At 48.9% G+C, this 21,801-nt stretch overlaps 1 protein-coding gene across 7 annotated transcripts in view; it reads right to left on the bottom strand.

Moving 5' to 3' along the window:
• The window catches only part of LOC129648729 (E3 ubiquitin-protein ligase RNF213-like), a 121,205-nt gene extending 100,005 nt beyond the window's left edge, over positions 1–21,200 (bottom strand). For 3 of the 7 annotated variants that reach the window (XR_008712855.1, XM_055575313.1, XM_055575316.1), the window contains exons 1-4: positions 21,149–21,200; positions 18,735–18,926; positions 9,606–9,766; positions 5,114–5,263 (exon numbers count right to left, since the gene is read on the bottom strand). Coding sequence is in view for 6 of the 7 variants with exons in the window: in XM_055575313.1 (XP_055431288.1) it covers positions 5,114–5,263; positions 9,606–9,766; positions 18,735–18,870 (447 nt within the window). In the remaining variant the exon portion in view is untranslated. Of the gene's footprint in view, positions 1–5,113; positions 5,264–9,605; positions 9,767–18,734; positions 18,927–20,734; positions 21,038–21,148 lie in introns of those variants that run through there. The other 4 variants (XM_055575317.1, XM_055575318.1, XM_055575319.1 and 1 more) reach the window with 2 other exon arrangements.
• Between the last annotated feature and the right edge of the window lie 601 nt (positions 21,201–21,801).

The raw sequence follows: 21,801 nt of genomic DNA, 5'->3' as shown, positions 1-21,801 counted from the left end.
CACTTTTGCTTTGATTATAAAAATGAAGCCCTGTTTGTTCTTGGGGTGACGCTCCCTTGCCTGCCTGCTTGTATCTGTCATAAGTGTCCTAGGGTAATAAACTCGTTCTTTGTCTATCACTTTGCCTCACGCTGAATAATTTCAGTGATGAGACAAAAGAACCTAAGCTTCAGTAGGTACTGACACAAGGTGAGGGGTTTTAATTAAAAGACAGTGGGTTTGGACTTCTTTCCTGGTCCAGTGGTAAAGAATCCACCTGCTGATGCAGAAGATGCAGGTTTGATCCCTGGTCCAGGAAGATTCCCTATGCCGAGTGTAAACTAAGCCTGTGTGCCACAACTACTGAAGCCTGCACACCTAGAGCCTGTGCTCCACAACAGGAGAAGCCACCACGATGAGAAGCCCACACACCACAACAGAGTAGCCACTGCTCGCCGCAACTAGAGAAAGCCCTCAGAGCAACAAAGACCCAGGGCAGCCAATTAAAAAAAGAGAGAGAGTGGGTTCAAGTCCTCTCCCAAGCCAGGGATCATGGGTTCAAGTCCCAGCCTGTGGATACAAGTCCCAATCTGAGTTTGGATTAGGTTTAAGTCCCATCTGAGAAAAAGCATGGTTTCAATGGAAAGTACTGTGCCAATTCAGGAAGGACAGTGTCACCTTTCCACTGGCATCTGATCAAGCACTTCCTTCTAGCAAACAGGCACTGCCTAAGCGCCTTCTCTGCAGCCGTCCTTCCTGCCATCTTTGGACCCAAGTAAACTTCCTCAGCTTCAGTTTCCTCTTTTGTAGAACTTGGATGACACTTGTGGACAGTACTTTGATGGGGGAAGAGGGATGCGGCGGGGGTGGGGGTGGGGGGGGTGGTCCATCCACAAACATAAGGCGGGCTTTGCAGAAGCAACAAGAGAAAAAAACCTGGGATCAGAACTAGAAATATCACGTTGACCCCCAGCCTGACCAATTCCAAGTAGCGGTGTCATCATTAGGACCAGTGCCAGCCTCTCAATTACACACTATACACTTGGAAAAGGGAACAAAGACTCCACAGTAGGGACTGCCAAGGAGGAAGAGAGGGGCCAACAGGAAAAGATGTGGCAAGAATCTCTACTAAGGGCACCACGAGATTCCTGGATTTGCTGAGAATGGGAGCTTCAAGGGACTCCTGGAGTCTTGGAGAGATGCTCAGACCACCCCTTGCCCCACCAGCTGCCTGGCACCGTGCTCCCACTCCCCAACTCCAGGAAGTGATCCCTTGAACCTCCCATTCTCAGTTGAGTGGTTCCAGCAAGATTAACTCTACTCCAGCCGCAGGGTCAGCACAGCACCCTGGCTTGTTAGGAATGGGTACGTGTCCCAATCAGAGCCACCAAGATTTGAGGACAGCTTCCCCTGGGAAAGAGATATTTCCTCTTTCTTCTCTGGAAGCCCCCCAAAGAGGCATTCTCTTATCCCTCTGAACAACGCAGTGGGAGGTTGGTAACCTGTGGAAGGGTCCAAGGTGTTGGAGACTGTTGAGAGGCCAAGGAGCTAACTGACATGAGGAAGGCAGTGCAAAAACAGACAGATACCTGGACTTCGGGAATATCAAGGTGCCCGGATTAAACCTTATCTGCAGGTAGATGCCCGGATTAAACCTTGCTTGCAGTTAGGTCTACCCAAGGGCTTCTCAGTTACATGAGTGACAAATTCCCTTTATTGTATTGATTAACCTAAACTGGGGTTTCAACTGTTTGCAAGCAAAAGATCTCCAATGCTTAAAACAAACCTCAAAGTAGGTTGTTTCCTTTTTTACAGAACTTCAAAGTAGGTTGTTTCCTTTATACAGAAGCCCCAAATAAGTCAAGGCAATCAATGTTCTAACAACTTTGGTGGCATAAGATGTCAGACTCTGGTAGATACACCTGGGCCACAACATCCTCAGGGCTCCAGACCTCTATACTGTGGCATACTCCAGGAGGACCCCTCTGTGACACATGCCCAACCCTCTGGTCACTTCAGAAGGTAGTGGAGGCTTTGGATCCCATGAACAGGTGCCAGCTGCCCACCCCATGGAACCTGGATCAGGCCTGCCTTCTAGAAGAAGGGGTGCTGTCAGTAGGGAAAAAATCAAGGAAGTACACGCCATAGCGAGGGAGGTGACCCTGCAGAACCAACAGGGTCTGGGAGGTGTGGCTGTGTAAAGATGGCAGTAAATGAAAGATGGACCCCTGGAGGGACATGACCCAGTTCCTGGAAGACAAAGATTATGGGAAGGGATGACAGGATGATAATAGCCCAACATGTGGACCCCAAACCACATCCCAGCCCCCAACAGCAGACTGGTAGACATCACCACACACCACCGGCCACCAGCCAAACCCTGTTTTTAATGGAACCAAACCTGGGGACCTAAAAACAGAATAGAAATGAACTTATTTACAAAATAGAAATAGACCCACAGACATAAAAACAAACATGGATATCAAAGGTAAAAGAGGGGAGGGATAAATTAGGAGTTTGGGATTATCAGATATACACTACTATATATGAAGCAGATCATCAACAAGAATTTACTGAATAACCCAGGGAATTATATTCAATATCTTGTAATAAGCTATGATGGAAAAGATTCTGAAATGTAATATATATATATATATTTAACACATGTATAGGTGTCACTTTACTATACACCTGAAGTATTATAAATAAACTACACTTCAATTTTAAAAATTGTAATAAAATAAGTAAATAAAACCAAATCCCACCTAACCGAGCGGCAACAGGGCAGTCTCTGGATACTGATCATGTGCTCTGCTCTTGCCAGCCCTCGAGGGGAACTCTCCCACATTTGCTGCCCACTTATCCCTTTCTCATGAGAACTGCCTTTTACATCTTTCACCCACTGTCCTGATAGTACATGGATTTCTTATTTCTTTGAAAGAATTAGTTAGGTATTCCAGGTGTAAACCCTTTGTCATCATATGTTGCAAATCTTTTCTAACCACCTGCTTCTCCATAGCATTGCTGAGTGGTCTCCTCTAACCCAGAATCTGGAATATTTTATGCATCCCTATCTGCATTTAAGGGGTTGTTTTAGTGAGGCTCTGGAATATCCACATAATTTTATAAATAGTCACCTATATTTTCTAGAACTTTCAGGGTGTCTTTTACATTAGTCAACCAATCTGGTATATATCTTAGTGTTTACTATGAGTAAAGAAGGGCTTCCCTGGTGGCTCAGTGGTAAAGAATCCACCTGCCAATATGGGAGATGTGAGTCCGATCCTTGGGTCAGGAAGATTCCCTGGAAAAGGAAATGGTAACTCCACTCGAGTATTCTTGCCTGGGAAATCCCATGGACAGAGGAGCCTGGCAGGCTATAGTCCTGGGGTCACAAATGAGTTGGACGGGACTTAGCAACTAACCAACAACAAGGAGAAAAGAATTGTTTTTTCCAAATGGTGAGCCACGGTTCAAATGCCCCTTACTTAACACAGTGTTGCTCTCTGATACATGATACCACCTTTATCACCTGCTCAACTGTCATACATACTCACATCTGCATCTAGATGTTCTATGTCAACTTTCCCTACTGGGTCTCTGTTACTCCATCAAGATGCTCTATTGCTTTATATTGCTATGCTTATAGTTTACAACACATTTTGATGTCAAATCTCCCATTTATTGTTGTACTTTTCTACATTCTTTATAGGAACTCTCACCAATTTATACTCCAGATGGACTTTTAGTGTCTTTTATCCATTTCCAAAAACAAAACAAAGCCACTGGAAGCAATACTACTTTTACACATTAATTGACCAACTGGATCTATATATCTGAGGAAAGAACTGACATCTTTACAATATTAAACCTTCCTTTTGGGAAAATCTATTTGTAGTTTGCTTTTCCTGTTTTTAGATCATGAAGGGACTCTCCACATCCACTCAATATTTTCTATCAGTGCTCATGCACAGCTGTCCTCTGTATTGACAAGGTGCTTTTGGGTTTCTGTTTTTTGTTGCACCACATGGCTGGTGGGATCTTAGTTCCCCAATCACAGATTGAACTGAGGCCCCAGCAATGAAAACACCAAGTCCTAACCACTAGACCGCCAGGGAATTCCCAAAGTGTTTCTGCTCTGAACTAACCAACAGATCGAAGCCCAGAGGCAAGACCACACCTCATTTACAGCCTTCCACCAGGCACCCAGTGCCCCCACATGCAGCAGCTGCTCAATAAATCTTTGTTAAATGACTCAATTGGCCATCTTACTCAGGAAAAAAATCACCATTCTGTGAAAGGATGATAGTTAAACACATCACTCTTCAGTGTCTGAAGCCTCAGTGCTTTTCCTCACAAGCAAAATTACTTCCATTACATATATTAAGTAGTCTCACTTTTGATATTATTAGTAAAACCCTCAAGACTCACAAATGCTATAGACAATGAAAGAAGTCGGGCTAAATTCAGCAGGCTTCCATGGCACAACCAGGGTTCAGAACATGAGCCTGTAACCTCAGGTGTTGATGACTGCAGGGGCTGGGTGCATTCTCCAAGCCCTAGTAGAAGTTCAGCCTGGACCCCCACTGGTATGGTCCCAGCCCCCAAGGGAGACCCAGGCCCCCTGCTCTTCTCCATGAAGAGAATCTTGCATGGCCTGTGGAGCTTTCAGGGTAAGTTTCCCATTTGCCAAAGGAGATAGCTACACAAGAAATTAAAAGATGGATGGAAAAGTAGGGATGGGGGCCACAGGGGCTTCCCCGGGGGCTTGGTGGTAAAGAATTTGCCTGCAATGCAGGAGTTACGCGTTCTATCTCTGGGTTGGGAAGATTCCCTGGAGGAGGAAATGGCAACCCACTTCAGTGTTCTTGCTGGGAAAGTCCCACAGACAGAAAAGCACATGGGGCACACACAGCATAGGGAGCACAAGCAATAAAGCTGAAATTCAACATTAGCAGAACATCCTCAGAGTCATGAGAGCTAAAACCCACAGGCATGGCTACTGTGTCGACCAGCCTGGGTAGGAGTGGAAAAAGCCTCCCAACAGCCACCTTCAGCATCAGAGAGGGTGTGGCACTTGGTTCCATGCAAGCCTTGGCAGGGAGCATCGTGGGCCACTATTAACACAAACTACCTGCTCAGACTCTGGAGAGCACGTGTCAGTGACCTCAAACAGGATTGCATCTTCTTTTCTTCTTTTGTAGGCAGAGTAACTAGCAGCTTCCAGCTCATCGGATGTGGATGTGCCATCTGCCGCATCTACAAAACCCTTGGACACAACTCCCTGTTGAAACATGATCCCCTTCAGACAGAGCAGGGTGACCACAGGCACTGATCCATCAGGGTCTAAGGGACCCCTAACTCAAACCCAAGTGGGGACACTCTCAAGTGAGGATTGCACCAGCTCCCCAGGCCCCCTGGCATCCAGGCTCAGCAGACACGGGGTCCCTGGGGTAGGGAATAAAAGAAAGGGTTCTGCGGGTGGCAGGCAGAGCAAATCCATGCAAGCAAGCTGCCCCATGTTAGAGTTGATGTCTGAAAGCCTTGGCACATCTGACCTTCCATACAAACAGGCCTAGAGCCTGGTTCTCTAAGCTCCATCCCAATGCCCAGGCCAGTACTTGCACACAGATGCAGCTGTGGGGACATTCCTGGAGGGGCAGGTAGCCCAGCATCTGAGGCCAGGCCCCAAGGTGGCTTTTGGGAATGCGGGCATGCAGGGTAGTGACCAATCTCTCTGGATGGCACACCCTAGGGAGCACAGAGTCAGCCCTGTGCCATCCCTTCCTCCATCAAAGGAAGCAGTGAGGACCAGTGGGACTCACCACTGGGCGCCAGGCCACTGAGGGGAACAGGGCAGGACAGGGAACAGGGGAGTTGGGCCCAAAGCCAAGGCCTGGCTTCTGCACTGCAGCTGCTGCAGGGGAGCAGAGAGGTCCATTAGCCCAGGGGGGATACCTGGTGCAGCACTGCACCCAGGTGGAGGGAAGACAGGAAAGGTCAAGAGACTCTGACTGTTGAGGGGGGCAGGCAGTCGGTGTGGAAAGGGAAGGGCAGTTCCCTGAGGGGCACTTGGAAAGGCCCAGTGAATGAGATGAGTCAGAGCACACTGGCAGCCCAGGTTCAAAGCTCATCCCAGTCAGTGCCAGGTACCCAGGCCAGCTGCCAGCAGGAAATCAAGGACAGGACCAAGGTGACACTGGAAGGAACCACAGGATCAGTCAGCACCTTCAACCTGACTCCCTGGCCCATCCTGTGCTCCTCTTCCTCGTGGTAGATACAAAATATTTTAAAATTTCGTTGCTATGCCACACCGCAAGGCATGTGACAGCTTAGTTCCCTGACCAGGGATCAAACCCTCGCCCCTGGCATTGGAAGAGGGAACTTAAACACTGGACCACCAGGAAAGTTCCTCCCTCACATCTTAAATATTTGGTGGAAATAACAGATGGAGGCCACAGTACTTTCTGCTATATGGCTGATACAAATGACACTCTCCAGGGTGGAATATTCAGGTGGACTCCAACATTGGCCATAAAACACTAAGGCTGGGACTTCCCTGGTGGCCCAGTGGTTAAAAATCTGCCTTGCAAAACAGGGATGCCCGTTCGATCCCTGGTCCAGGAGGATCACACATGCCACAGGACAGCTAAGCCTATGAGTCACACAACTACTGAGCCCATGTGCTGCAACTACTGAAGCCCTAGAGCACATGCTCTGTAACAAGAGAAGCCACTGCAACAAGAAGCCTGTGCACCACAACGGGAGACTAGCCCTGACTCTCTGCAACTAGAGAAAGCCCGAGTACAGCAACAAAGACCCAATGCAGCCAAAAGTAAATAAATAAATATTAAACACACACACACACTCACACTAAGGCTGTGATAAAATCCTCTACTGAATCCTCACGTGCCTAAGGTTATTTTCTTATGATGATAGCAGAGAAGCAGAACAGGTCAAAGGGTACCTGCTTTACTAGGGGTCCCACCACGTTACTCTCACATGTAGCGAAAAACCTGCCCCATTGTTGCAAATGCTGACTTTCAATCCATTTTTTAGTTTAACAGGTTTAATATAAAACCTTGCAGCTCTTTTAATTTTGAGTGTTTGGTTTCAGAGGTGGGACAGTTATATGTTTAATGGCCATTTCTATCTTCTCTACTGTGGACTATATCAATTGCTAGTCATCTTTCTGTTGGGTAGGTTACTGTTTTCTACTTGATTTCTAAGAGTTTTTGACATATTGAGGCAACTCACTCTTAATTTTAAAATATTTCTTTGTAAATACAAATCTTTTTATGTACATGTGCGTGCTAAATTATGTCATTTGAGTCGTATCCAACTCTTTGTGACCCTATGGAGTGTAGCCCGCCGGGCTCCTCTGTCCATGGGATTCTCTAGGCAAGAAAACCGGAGTGGGTTGCCGTGCCCTCCTTCAGGGAATCTTCCAAACCCAGGGATTGAGCCTCCACTTCCTGCATCTCCTGCATGGCAGGCAGATTCTTTACTGCTGAGCTACCTGGGAAGCCCTTTTAGGTACATACAAATATGTAAACACATATTTTCCTAAACCATTTACTCTTCATTTGTGCTCATCATACAAAGTTTTTAATTCTTTTAAGACTTTTTCTATACTCAAATATACCAATCTTTTGTTTGTATTTTTCCCTTTTGCTTTAATTACTAGAAAATCTTCCCCATTCATGGGTCAGATAAATATTTATGTATATTTTTTCCAACTGTCACTATACACATTAGGGTCTGTTTCTGGGTTGTATTTCTGGTACATAGACTCCTCCCAAGATTCATTGTTTTAATGACTGGCTTTGAAACATGTTTTTGTTCATCTAATACAGCAAGTCCCACTTTAGGCATTTCTTTTCAACAATTTTCTCGGTTATTCTTGCCCATTCTTTCTTCCAAGAGAGCCTTAAACTTACTCAATCAAGGTTTAAAAAAGGTCTAATCCTGCTGGGGTCGATACTGTTTTCAATCACAGTGTCAAACACTTAACTTCCTAATGGTGCGTATTCCTTGATACTTGCTTTAAAAGTATTTACAATAGCCAGGATATGGAAGCAAGCTAAGTGTCCACTGACAGGTGAATGGATAAGGAAGATGCAGTGTAGACATACAATGGAATTTTACTCAGACATAAAAAGGAACAAAACTGGGCCATTTATACAGGTATGAATGGACCTCAAGTCCATTATACAGAGTGAAGTAAGTCAGAAAGAGAAAAATAAGCATTGTTATATTAATGCATGTTACGTAGAATCTAGGAAAATGGTCCAGATGAACCTAGTTCCAGGGCAGGTATAGAGACACAGATGTAGAGAATGGACATATGGACACAGGTAAAGGGAAGGGGAGGGTGGGATGGATTGGGAGCCTCGATTTGACAATAAATACACTACCCATGTGTAACATAGAGAGCTAGTGGGAACCTGCAGTATAGAACAGGGAGCTCAGCTTGGTGCTCTATGATGACCTAGATGGTGGGATGGGGGTGGGCACGAGGGGATATATGTATACATATAAGTGATTCCTTTCAAGTACAACAGGAACTAATACAACTTTGCAAAGCAATTATACTCCAGTTAAAAAAAATTTTTTTAATAAATAAAAAATAAATTTGAAAAACGAACTAAAAAAAAAAGTTTACCCAAAACTTCAGTGTCCCCTGTGGCCCAGGCTCAAAGCTGGCCATCCTGCTCTGGTAAGGATTAGTGTCCAAGGAGAATGAAAACACTCACACACATTTCACAACTACCGCACACACTCACACATGCATATACCACACACATACTATGAGCACACATACACGCGAACGTGTGCACATACTCACGTAGGCACGCACACACACTCACGAGGGCCACAGTAGAGACAGCTGCAGCACCTCCCCACCACCAACCACAGGGAACAACCAAGGACCACATAGGAGACCAGCCCCAACCAGGCAGAGACACAATATCCCTCTCAGTCCTCCACGGAACCTGGGAACAAACCCAGCTGCTTAGGTCTAGACAGGCTGGACTTCGGCGTGGGGAGCTCTCGCTCATCCAGAAGGATGAATCTGTCCTGAATCTGTCAGGCAACTCTCTGCAGCCTCACTTGGGCTCCTGCCTGGTCACTCACTCAAGAGACACTCTTGGGGTCCGACACTTATAGGGAGACAAGACAGCTCAGAGTGTCCTTCAAGGAATGGTGGCATTTCCAGAGCACCTCCGTTTCCCCAGAGCCTGGACGCACCTTAGGAACTGTATGGTCCATGCAAAATGCCCAGAGCAGAGACAGACATCAACGTGGCAGAAGCTCAGACACCTAGATGCAGCCCCGCCACAGCATCTGGGAGACACGACATGCTGGGTATGGTGGGAGAAAAAGGGAAGGGGATGCAGAGACCCTGAATGAATCAGGCACAGAAGGGGCAGCTCTGCCGCAGCCCAGCATGCAGGGGCCAACAGGCTGGGCAGCAGTGAAGTGAAGCTGTCCTGGAGAGGACGCTGTGGGGACACTTGTTCAGCCACTGATGAAACCACAGCAGGAAACAGTGTCCTTGTAAAGCTAGGAGATGGGCAGAACCACACCTCCCAGACCCAGCTCCCCAGGGGCCAGATACTCACACGCTTGGTTTGCCACGAGGCATTAGAACGGGGCTCGTCTGGGCTTTCTTGCCAGTCACCTGAGCCCAGGGCCAAGGAGGGGCTGCTTTCCTCCCTCAGCTCCTGTCCACACTCCATTTCCACCTCCAGGACCGATGTCTCCTTGAGGTTGCTCTGAGGACCTATAAAAGCAGATGCACATGGGTCACATCTCAGAAAGACAAGTGAATGTCCCAAGGGAAAACTTGGACTCCTCCCATGAGCACTGTTCAAGATCACTCAAGGTGCTGTCTTGGCTACAGTGAATCAGCCTGGTACAATTTCTGCTGTCGGGTGGACAAGGGTGTACATCATGCGAAATGCCAGGCTGGATGAAGCACAAGCTGGAAACAAGATTGCTGGGAGAAATATCAATAACCTCAGATATGCAGAGGACACCACCCTTATTTATGGCAGAAACTGAAGAAGAACTAAAGAGCCTCTTGATGAAAGTGAAAGAGGAGAGTGAAAAAGTTAGCTTAAAACTCAACATTCAGAAAACTAAGATCATGGCATCCGGTCCCATCACTTCATGGCAAATAGATGGGGAAACAATGGAAACAGTAAGAGACTTTATTTTGGGGGGCTCCAAAATCACTGCAGATGGTGACTGCAGCCATGAAATTAAAAGACGCTTGCTCCTTGGAAGAACAGCTATGACCAACCGAGACAGCATATTAAGAAGCAGAGACATTACTTTGCCAACAGAGGCCCACCTAGTCAAAGCTATGGTTTTTCTAGTAGTTATGTATGGATGTGAGAGTTGGACTATAAAGAAAGCTGAATGCTGAAGAATTGATGCTTTTAAACTGTGGTGTTGGAGAAGACTCTTGAGAGTCCCTTGGACTGCAAGGAGATCCAACCTGTCAATCCTAAAGGAAATCAGTCCTGAATATTCATTGGAAGGACTGATGCTGAAGCTGAAACTCCAGTACTTTGGCCACCTGAGGCGAACTGACTCATTTGAAAAGACCCTGATGCTGGGAAAGATTGAAGACAGGAGGAGAAGGGGATGACAGAGAATGAGATGGTTGAATGGCACCACCGACTCGATGGACATGAGCCTGAGAAAGCTTTGGAGATGGTGATGGACAGGGAAGCCTGGCGTGCTGCAGTCCATGGGGTTGCAAACAGCTGGACACAACTGAGCAACTTAACTGAACTGAACAAATATAATAAACATCTACAAACATCTAAGGTTCATCTACAAATGAAACTTAAGGCCAAGGAACTAAATAAAACTGGAAGGATATTTGTAACACACAACAGCCCGGGGCCACTGTCCTTTGGTAAACTGTGGGCATGCTGACCTCCTCTCTCTTCCACCAGCCTCCACTGCAGGGGGTGGGGCCCCCATTAGACTGAACCAATCAGAACCTGGCATTTCTCCAGTGCCAGTGATTGGCAGAAGTACAGCAGGGGTCCAGGGCTGGTTACTGGGGTTTCTGACCCATCAACTCCTTCCTTCCCATCAGACAAACAGACCCTATGCTTGGAATCAACTAGTTTGCCTCCATGAAGGCAGCAACCTGAGGACAAAGCAGGGCCGCTGGGACTTGAGAAAGACGCAGAGCTGTGCAGAGACCTGACTCCCTCAGTCTGGAAATGAACGTGTGAGGCCCAGTGCACGCATCCCACTGAGGAAGCTGGGAGCTGGGTGTCTGGTCATCTCCAATACAAACAGCCCCAGTGACTGAAAATCAGTAAGAATAACTTTTAAAAAAGGGAATTCCCCAAAGAAAACAGGCAGTTCAAAGAAAAGGAATTATAAGTGAGCTCTTAACCTTTGAGAAGACACTTAGTTTCCCTACCAATCAAGGAAGTAGCAAGAGAACCCAAGAGGTACCCCCTTCTACCAATCTGACTGGCCCAAAGCTAGACACGCTGGTGTGGCTGGAGAGGAAAGCTCAAAGAGCCTGCAGAGGAGAGAGGCTAGGGGAAGCCTTGTGGATTTGAAGGTTTCCATTATAAATGCACACAGCTGCTCCTTGGAGCTTGTCCTTGAGACACACTGGCACCAGAGGCAGATCCCTTGCCAGCATCCGGCCCAGCTATGTGCATTTATGGCAGAACAGGAGTCCAGATAGGACCAGCTGCTGTGTGGCAGAGGTGAGGCCAGTCTCAGCTAGAGGCCATGGCGCAGTGCCACATGATAGAAGCAGGGTGCACTAGTTTTCAACCACATGGAGGAAACATTTGGAAGGTGACACACCAAATGTTAAGTGTTGTGTTCATAAGGGTGTGAAGGGTCTGGGCTGGGGGTAAACTGAGGGAGGTTACCAATTTTTATATCCTCCCATCGTAACATATGGGTTATTCATACCAGCATGTGTTCAGTTCAGTTCAGTCCAGTCGCTCAGTCGTATCCAACTCTTTGCGACCCCATGAATCACAGCACGCCAGGCCTCCCTGTCCATCACCAACTCCCGGAGTTCACCCAGACTCATGTCCATCGAGTCAGTGATGTCATCCAGCCATCTCATCCTCTATCGTCCCCTTCTCCTCCTGCCCCCAATCCCTACCAGCATCAGAGTCTTTTCCAATAAGTCAACGCTTCACATGAGTGGCCAAAGTACTGGAGTTTCAGCTTTAGCATCGTTCCTTCCAAAGAAATCCCAGGGCTGATCTCCTTTAGGATGGACTGGTTGGATCTCCTTGCAGTCCAAGGGACTCTCAAGAGTCTTCTTCAACACCACAGTTCAAAAGCATCAATTCCTTGGCACTCAGCTTTCTTCACAGTCCAACTCTCACATCCATACATGACCACTGGAAAAACCATAGCCTGGACTAGACGGACCTTTGTTGGCAAAGTAATGTCTCTGCTTTTCAATATGCTATCTAGGTTGGTCATAACTTTTCTTCCAAAGAGTAAGCGTCTTTTAATTTCATGGCTGCAGTCACCATCTGCAGTGATTTTGGAGCCCCCCAAAATAAAGTCTGACACTGTTTCCACCTTAGTTAAACCTAAAACAATCAGCTGTACAGACTCTACTTCTGGGCTCCGAAATGAACCCCAGCAGCAGCTCTGGATCTGCTTCCCCTGCCCTCCCACAGCAATCCCCACCCCTCCCTGCATCTGCCTTGTCCTGAAGGCTAAAGAAAATTCCAAATGCCTCAAGCTTTCATATGAGGTTCCCTAGAGCAGTCAAAGTCACAGGGACAGAAAGTAGGATGGCAGATGCCAGGGGTTGGGGGTTGGGGAGGGAGGTTAGTGTCTAATGCGGACAGAGTTTCTGTGTGAAAACAGGAAGAAATTCTGGAGATGGATGGTGATGACTGGTTGCATAACAGTGTGACTGTGCCTAATGCCACTTAACTGTGTCAACTGAAAAAAAATATTCATAACCTCAGGAGTTCCCTGGTGGTCCAGTGGTTAAGAATCCACCTTGCAATGCAGGGGACACAGGTTCTATTCCTGGCTGGGGAAGGAAGATCCCACATGCCTCGGAGCAACTAAGCCCACATTGCAACTACTGAGCCTGACACTGCCAAATAAATAAATAATCTAAAAAAAAAATACTCATAACCTAAACATTGAGAGTTATGTGTTTTATTCAGTGGGAATTCTTTGGACTTCAAGCCCCCAAGACAGGATCTCAAGTTATCCCATGAGAACTGCTCCAAGGAGGCAAGGGGAGGAGCCAGGTGACACAGAAGCTTTGCAACAAAGGGCAGGGAGCCTGAACATCAAAAGATTATTGTTAATTAAAGAAAACCAGGTAACCCAAATTAAGAAATTTAGCACTTTTCTATGTATGGGAAGATGCAAATGTCTGGGCTCACTGAAATCATTCATTTGATTGATTCAGATATCTGGGGCCAGTATCTTGCTTTCACATCCAGAGTTCCTCAGGGCTCACCACAGGGAGTGGCTACAGTCTGATGGCTGCTGCTGCTGCTGCTAAGTCACTTCAGTTGTGTCGGACGATGGCTGCTAGGTAGCAGGTATTCTTTCCTTCCTGGGTTCTCTCAGGGCTCACCAGCTCACCATTCACAGTGGCTGCAACTGCTGGTGACTGTGACATCTTTATTGATATGATAGGAAATGGTCCTGTCATATTTCTCAACTGTCCAGTTAAAATGTGTTTAAATTGGTAAAGTTTGTGCATCAAAGCAAATAATCAATAATCAATCTATAATAAGGAATTGTTGTTGTTCAGTCACTATGTTGTGTGCAACTCTTCTGTGACCCCATGGACTGTAGCCTGCCAGCCTCCTCTGTCCATGGGATCTCCCAGGCAAGGATACTGGGGTGAGTTGCCATTTCCTTCCCCAGGGGACCTTCTCTTCCCAATTCAGGGATCGAACCCATGTCTCCTGCAATGGCAGGTGGATCCTTTACCACTGAGCCACCAGGAAAACCCTCTAGAAGAGAGTTTTATTCAAGCAAAACTGAGGACTACAGCCCAGGTGGCAGCCTCTCAATAGTTCCGAGGAACTGCTCTGCTGAAGCCTGGTCCTCAGTTTTACACCTTGTCAGAACAAAGAACATACACCAAACATGAGAGGGGTACATCCATGAAGTAGTTATCACGTACACTGCAAGTCAGCAAGACCCTGGTGTCTGGAAAGGGAACCTCAAGTTTGGGGGGGTTGTGGTTTGTGTTGGTTTGTGTTGATGTGGACACCACAGCACAGAACGCATCCATCCCTATCTTCAAAGCATTCTTGCTAACGGCTAAAGCACATGTGTGAGGCATGTTTGACAGGCCATGAGTCAGGCTGTTCCAGTTCACGCAGCGTTCAGGCTGAATCGTGTATAAGCCCCAATGACTTCCCCATATCTCAGTTTGTGATCATCTCTCCCATCACTTGTTTTTAAATACTTTATCACAATTAAAAAAAAAATTAAAACCACTACATAGAACAATGCAATTCTCCCAGCCCACCCAATCCTCCCACCACCCGACAGCCCCCGGGTCAGGTGTGGTGGGCATTGAAGGGGAGCAGAATTTCCCGCCTCAAAGAGCTACTTTATCACCCAGGGTTATTTCCTGCTGAAGGCAATGAAAACTCAGGGGATTTAAGAAAAGCTCTTGAACTCCCCCTCAAAGTTTTAGATTTACATCAGAAAGGGGGTCTATAACAGGAAGACAGCCATTACAAAAGCAGCTTTTAACCAAGAAACTTATCTACATAATAGAGCAACCTCTATTTTCCAAAATAGGTTGCCTCCCTGGGAAAAGTCCTCTTTTTTGTAACCCCAGATCCTAGCAGGCTCCTTAAGTCAGGATGTTATAGAAGCTCTAATTACCTGGCTGCCTTTTGGGTCTCAAATTTTTATGGGGCTCCTATACATATGAAATGTGAATCTGTCTCTTATCAATTTAATTGTTGAACAGCCCAAGAATTTAGGAGGGAAGAGGGAAATGTTTTGCTCCCTTGCGGCACAAATTCGACAGCCAGTGCAGGCAGCCACAGAAACCAAGTGTGGCCACATCTTTGGACCCACAAGTGGTGGCAGGCAGGTGGCTCTTTCTCTAACCAGTGAGCCCTCCACAGTCACACCCGAACCCGAGGGGCTAACCCTCTCCCACGGTGGCTGCCTCTGGAGCTTCCCCAGTGGCTCTCAATCCTTCCCGGACGCCTATGGGGTCTTGGGCTGCTTATCTTACTGTTTTCTATCATAAAAACATCAACAAGAAAAACTTGGAAATGCAGAAAATAGAAGGAAAAATACATTTCCCAGAAACCACCTCCCTTCCAAAAAATAATCTTTTAGCACTCAAGGAGGAAGTCCCACTTGGATACTCTGGGGCACCTGTCAGAAGAGGGGAGAATTGGGGTTGGGGAGGGCCTCCTGACCCTCTGCCCTGCTGGATCTAATGACATTGGAAGCCCTCCACAGCAGACCAGATGCACATCACCCTTGGCAAAGCCAGTCACCCTCCACCTATGTCCAGGGTGGCTTGGAACTCTCCACACACTCTCCTTTTGAGGCAGAAATTGTTAGACAGTATAAGACTTTGAGACCTCGATTTCTTTTTTTTTTTTTTTTTTAATTTCAACTTTTCTCTTCTCAAGTAAGCATCTCACTCTTTGTTCCAATTTCCAGGCATTCAGAGGAATGCCTCCCTGGTCTGGAGGGTCATAAAACCTTCAAATCCAGGACAAGACAATCATTAACTGCTGTCCAGTTTATCAAGGAGAAAAACTCCAGGTAGACAATTAGCTCCTAAACATACATCTAGCCCCTAAATAATGGTCTGGGGTCTTGAGAAAGGGTTGAGGGATGTTGCTGAAATGTCTGGAAAAACTGAGAAACTGGGGGATCCAAGAAAGCTAGAAAAATGACAAACTGGACACTGCGACGTTTAAACTAACTGGTCAGAAAGGACATATATTCAGGTCACGAGCCAACCAAAAAGGTACAGATCAATACTAGTAAAGATATGAAACTGCTACAATCCTCGCCTTTTGGGAGGTTCTTTACCCCCTCTCAATGTCTATGCTGAGGGCTTTGTATCCCTGTCTTCTAAAAATAAACTTTGCCTGTATGATTTTGCTAGTTTGCAGAATTCATTCTTCGGCTCCATGAACAGAACTTGGGTTTCACGTTTCACTTTCACGTCCTTATCTGGGTGGCCTCTCACTCCCCCTCAGATTCAGTCATCCTGGGCACCTCCAGGAAGCTGCACCACAGCCCCTTCTGGGTCCAAGCCCTGCTCAAGTTTGCAAGGAACTTGCACCCGCAGCACCAGAGGGAGGCCAGCGTCCAGGATGCCCAGAGCTCCCGGCCTGGCAGACCTACAAATGGCTAAAAGGTAGAGACAACCCCCACAGCAGCCAAGCCTCCTAACAGTTGGGTTTCAGTTTCCATTCCTGTTAGGAGAGGCTTGGCTGGGTGAGAGAGACATAGAAGCCGGCAGGAAGTGGGTGGGGGACAGAAGAAGGAAACTGGCAGTCTCATTCAACACCCGGTCCTCAGCCCTACTGTGTGCCCCACACTGAGTGATCAGGGCCCAGCTCCTCCCCTCCCACCCCCAGCGATGGGTGAGGGGCCACCCCCAGTGACCCAGCCCTAAGGACAATGGCCCTGTTTAGCACTCACTGTGCTCACAGAGGATAAGCAGGCAGCCTAGAAGCCAACCAGCTCCCCCAAACTCTCAAAGCCTTTGCCCCTGGAACTGGCAGAGATGCCAAGCATCTCAGAGGTATGGGCTGTCCACTTTGGTAGTGACCGAGCCCTGCTAAGGGTAGAGGCTCCAGAATGACCTCTGACTGGGCTGAGGTGGATGGCTATCTTGCCTGCTCTCCCTATCTGCCTGGACATGCAAGACCCTAGAAGATGACCTGGTGTTCTTAGACGAGGCTTTTTTTCCCCTGTTACGTTGGAAAACACATTAGTTGCTCTTAGCAGCCCTTTGAAAGCCCCTCGCACAAAATTAAAGGGAGGCCAGGAGGATTGAGCTTTCCTGTTGACTCTCCCAAAGGGGTGAGTCTCAGGAGGCGCCAGGCACAGGACTTGAGACCCAAATGAAGGCCTGATTTTTCTCCTGTTAATCCATCTCATGTCAATTTAATTCTTAGACAAGCCAAAAGGACCTAGAAGGGAAGAGGAAAACTTCTTCCCCGACGATGCTAAGGCCAACAAGACCTTAACCACAGCTTCCTTCTAGGGAACTGGCTCTGGGTCCTGAGTTCAAAATCTTTTCTCTACCAGTTGCTAGCTGCGTGACTGTGAACAGTTACTTACCTCTCCTTGCTTCACTCTTGGCATTTGTAAAATGGGGATTGATGATAGCTCCTCCCTCAATATTTAGCATAGCACTGGGCAAATCACAGGTTAGCTGATTGGTATTGGTTTCATTTGCGCTTTTAGTCTCTGAGGTCCCAAAGACCCCTCCTCCCAAGACCCTCTAGTCAGGCAGATGTTCTAGTAACCAGGGGTGGGGAGCTCTGGAAGGTGGGAAATTACAACTGGATACCAAAACTTCAGCCATGCCATGCCATGATTCAACATCTGGACCAGGAATTGATGATCAGGAACTGGCTGCCCACCAAGCTCCTCCCAAAGGATTAGCAACAAGAAAAAATCAATAAGAAAAGCAACAACAAAAAGTGCAACAAAAAGTGGCCACGTCTCCATACCTCTTACAGTCCAAAGAGTGCATCTGTAACAGGAGCACTTTGTGCAAATGCAGCCAAAATGGAACCAATTAAAAGAACTGGGCGGGGTCGGGGGTTGGGGGGTGGGGTGGGGGGTGGGGGCGGCATCTATCTCATCCCTGATTCAAACTGCACCTTCTTCAGTTCACACAGCAATTATTTGTTGAGCACCTACTGTGTTCCAGGCAATGTATGGGAGACTTGGGATAAAGCAGTGAATAAGAGAGCAAAGGTCTCTGAAGACCCACCATGGTGTCATCCAAGTGCTACTGGGACAGATAGCCTGGGGAAGGGCAGTTCGGAGTGAAGGGGTGGGGCAAGCACAGTTTGCAACTGGGTGGTCAGAGTGGGCCTCCAGAAGAGCAGACAGCTGAGCGAAGACTGGAAGGCAGGGATAGGGGAAGCTGTGCAGCCCTCTAAGAAAAGGTGTGTTCCAGGCAGAGGGACCAGGAAGTGCAAAGGTCCTGCGGTCAGAGCATGTCTAGCATGTACTAGAAGGAGAGGGAGACAGTCCAATGTCCCAGGCATCAAGAGAATCAAGGACCCACCAGAGTCAGCAGGTGAGGACCACCTGACAGGGTTCCTCCTTCATGCACCTATGAGCCACCCCTCATCGGGAAGGGGCCTGTGCAAGCTGTGGGGACCCCTACCCCACCAAGGGGGCCTGGGATGCCACTTTATACAGCATCCTCTGAAATCCACTAAGATCCCTCAGCTCAGCCCAACACTTCCCATTCCCTAAGGAGCAAGGAAACTCTAAGTTCTCTCCAAGAAATGAAACTGAAATTCTTTAAAAAGTGACAGATGCTTTCAGCAAAGGACCGGATAAAACTGTATTTCTAAGGAAAGTGTTTCCTCTAGAAACAGTTCTCTAGTCGCAGAAGACCTGCTAGCCTGGGATGCCTGCTGGTCAAGGTCTCCACTTCTAGGGATGGAAGAGGGACTGAGCTAACTGCCCTCCCCACCACCTGCACCAGGCTCCCAGCCCCATCAGGGCCTTACCTGCTACTCCTTCGGGGGCTGCAGGAAGCAGCCTCTGTCCACACTCGCTGCAGAACTTCGGGGCTTCCTCTTTGGAGATATGCCGGCAGGAAGGACATTCCTTACTTCCAGGGAGAGGAATTCCTGGGGCTGGCATGCTTCTGCCGATCTGGAAGCTAGAGTCTTGAGGCTGCCAGCTTTATACCCTGCCACCTGTCACGTGACCACAGCCTTGCTTCAGTTTCATTTTCTGAGAAAGTGAAATTGCAGCAGCCCAGTTCTCCCTGCTCAATTGGAACCTAGTCTGATCACCGCCCCCGAGGTTCTCCAGTCTTCCTCATCCCAACCTCCCCTTCCATGTGGCTGCAGCACCCACTTCCTTTTCTGCTGCCCCCACCAGGGCCAGGTTTGCCCCTCCCAGCCTCCTGACAAGACTCAGTGAATCTAAAAATGTCCCCACCCAGCTGAGACTGGGAGCCAGTTCAGCTGAGCCAAGTGAGTGGAGACTGGGGTTAGTAGGGGAGCAGACAGAGACTGGGGCTACCTGCTGTATGCCCCAGACAAGGGACTCAGACTCTAATTGGCTCACTGCAGAAATGCTGGCAGCAGATGGCTGAGTCAGAGCCTGCCAAAGGAACCAGCCTGCACAGGGCAGCCCAGGGCTGTACAGGGGATGACAGTCAGGACTCTTAATAACAGGGCCAGTGGTCAAGATTCCTAATAACAGGAATTGCCATCTACTAAGCCTACACTCTTCTTACAGACCATCTGGCCCTCTGAACACCCTCTGTGGGGGTGGCAGCAAACCATGGTCAGGGTCATGTGCAAGGTCAGGACTCAGGCTGAGAATCTCCAGCCTCCAGAGACCACTGAGTTCATCCATGGTGAGAGTGGAGACACGTATCTTGGTTCTTGGGGCACAAAGATCCACCTGTCACCCTCTTCTGTTGGCTTCAGACCCAAGAATTCTGCTGGAACAGTGGCCCAGTTGGCTCCTTCCCCAGCTGGGAGGGCAAGCAAAGGACCCCATCAGACAGGGACTCCCTGTCTGCCGGCCCCCTGCGGTCCCTGAGTCTCCTTCTCACTTTGTCTGACACCACCAACTTGTTCTCCCTTGACGGTGGGCTGGGTAGGGGGAGAGCAGGACCAAAAGCACCTGAAGTGTGCAGTTACCCTCAGGGTCCTGATCCCCACCTCCCTTCTACCCCTCCCAACGCCCCCTGAAACAACCATCTCTGTAGTCTGGGCACTCTCTCACTAAAAGACTCTTGATGACTCCCCAGGGCCCAGTCCTCTCTCCTAAGGTGCATTCCCTCTGTCCAAAGCTCTGCCTCCACACAGACCAGAAAACTCACAGCAGGGATCAGAATTCCTCACTCAAGTGTCCTGTTGTTTCTCCTCAGCACCAGGGGCTTATGGGTTATGGCAGGTACCAACACTTCTCTATCCTCTCAGTTACCTGACTTTTTTCCTTCCCCCTTTTTCCAGCAGCATCCTCCCAACCACCACCAAAGAAAACCAGGTGGAGGCCCCCACCTCCACTCCCCCATTCTCAGCCCTCCCTGGCTTCCCCCAGGGCCACAGCCCACTCCCAGCTGTCAAGGCCATCACGGGAGGGGCGCCAACTTGGCCTTCAGCCCCTGGCCATAGACAACTCTGATGAGTCAGACAACCCTGATAAGTCAGGAGCACCCTGCACTCTGGACGGCCCGATTATGTGGGCAGTGATCCCGGTCTCCTAAAAGTTACTGTGAAATAAAAGATAACTGGCATTTTTCGCAACATCACTTTCCTGTTGTTGCAATTAGTGAAAGCCCAGGATTCAGTTCAGGGTAGAGCCAGAGGCCCCCGGTCTGGCGGTCCCCATCGTCTATCAGCCCCCGCCGCGCCCCCTCCCAGGTAGGGTGCTCTTGGGTTCAAAGCCGGAGTCCACCACTTCCCCGCGGGGAGTCCAACCCGAGGCTGGGCCCCTGGGAACGTCGCTGGGGCCCGGGGAAAGCGCTCGGGCCCGCCGCGCCCACCTGCTGCTCGCGGCCAAAGAGCAGGGTCAGCACTGCCCCGCGGGGCCGGGATGGACCAGGAACCCGCAGAGAAACCGAAACTTGGCGCCCGAAGAAGGAGGGGGCCGGCCGGACGGCGGCCGGACGCGACGCATCGGGACGCAAGCGCCGCTCCCCGGCAGCGCCTCGGGCCGGGCCACCGCGACCCAGGACCAGACTCGGCGGGAACCCTGATCCATGGGACCCTCTCGCCTCTAGGGGAATGCCACTCCGACCAGTGGGACAGCCCGTAACCAGGGTAACTTGCGCCCTGCACTCACGGGACTCGGCATCCCTCCCCGTAAACCCGCATTCCGCCCCCTCGAGACCTGTGTCCAAGGTACCCGCGCCCGGTCCCTGCAACTGTGCACCCCAGCCCGGCCCGCTAGTTCTCACCTAGGCGGCTCCCGAGCCCACTGTGCCGCCGGTAGGCAAGGTTTCGTTTCTCTAGTCCTGGGTCCCGCCCCTCCCACTTCGGCAGACTCTGCGGAGCTCACGTGGGTGTGGCCGGAATCCCCGGTCGAGTGGCGCCCTCCAGTGGACCCGCAGCCAGGCCCTGTTCAGTTCAGTTCAGTCCACTCCAGTCTCTCAGTTGTGTCCTTTTGCGACCCCATAGACTGCAGCACGCCAGGCCTCCCTGTCCATCACCAACTCCTGGAGTTCACTCAGACTCATGTCCATCGAGTCAGTAATGCCATCCAGCCATCTCATCCTCTGTCGTTCCCTTCTCCTCCTGTCCCTAATCCCTCCCAGCATCAGAGTCTTTTCCAGTGAGTTAACTCTTCGCATGAGGTGGCCAAAGTACTGGAGTTTCAGCTTTAGCATCATTCCTTCCAAAAAACACCCAGTACTGATCTCCTTTAGAATAGACTGGTTGGATCTCCTTGCAGTCCAAGGGACTCTCAAGAGTCTTCTCCAACACCACAGTTCAAAAGCATCAATTCTTCGGCCCTCAGCCTTCTTCACAGTCCAACTCTCACATCCATACATGACCACAGGAAAAACCATAGCCTTGACTAGACGGACTTTTGTTGGCAAAGTAATGTCTC

Source organism: Bubalus kerabau, chromosome 4 (assembly GCF_029407905.1).
Source record: "Bubalus kerabau isolate K-KA32 ecotype Philippines breed swamp buffalo chromosome 4, PCC_UOA_SB_1v2, whole genome shotgun sequence".
NCBI classification, from domain to species: Eukaryota; Metazoa; Chordata; class Mammalia; order Artiodactyla; family Bovidae; genus Bubalus; species Bubalus kerabau.
The sequence above is the reverse complement of the archived record's forward strand: the minus strand, read 5'-3'. Positions and strand labels throughout refer to the sequence as shown.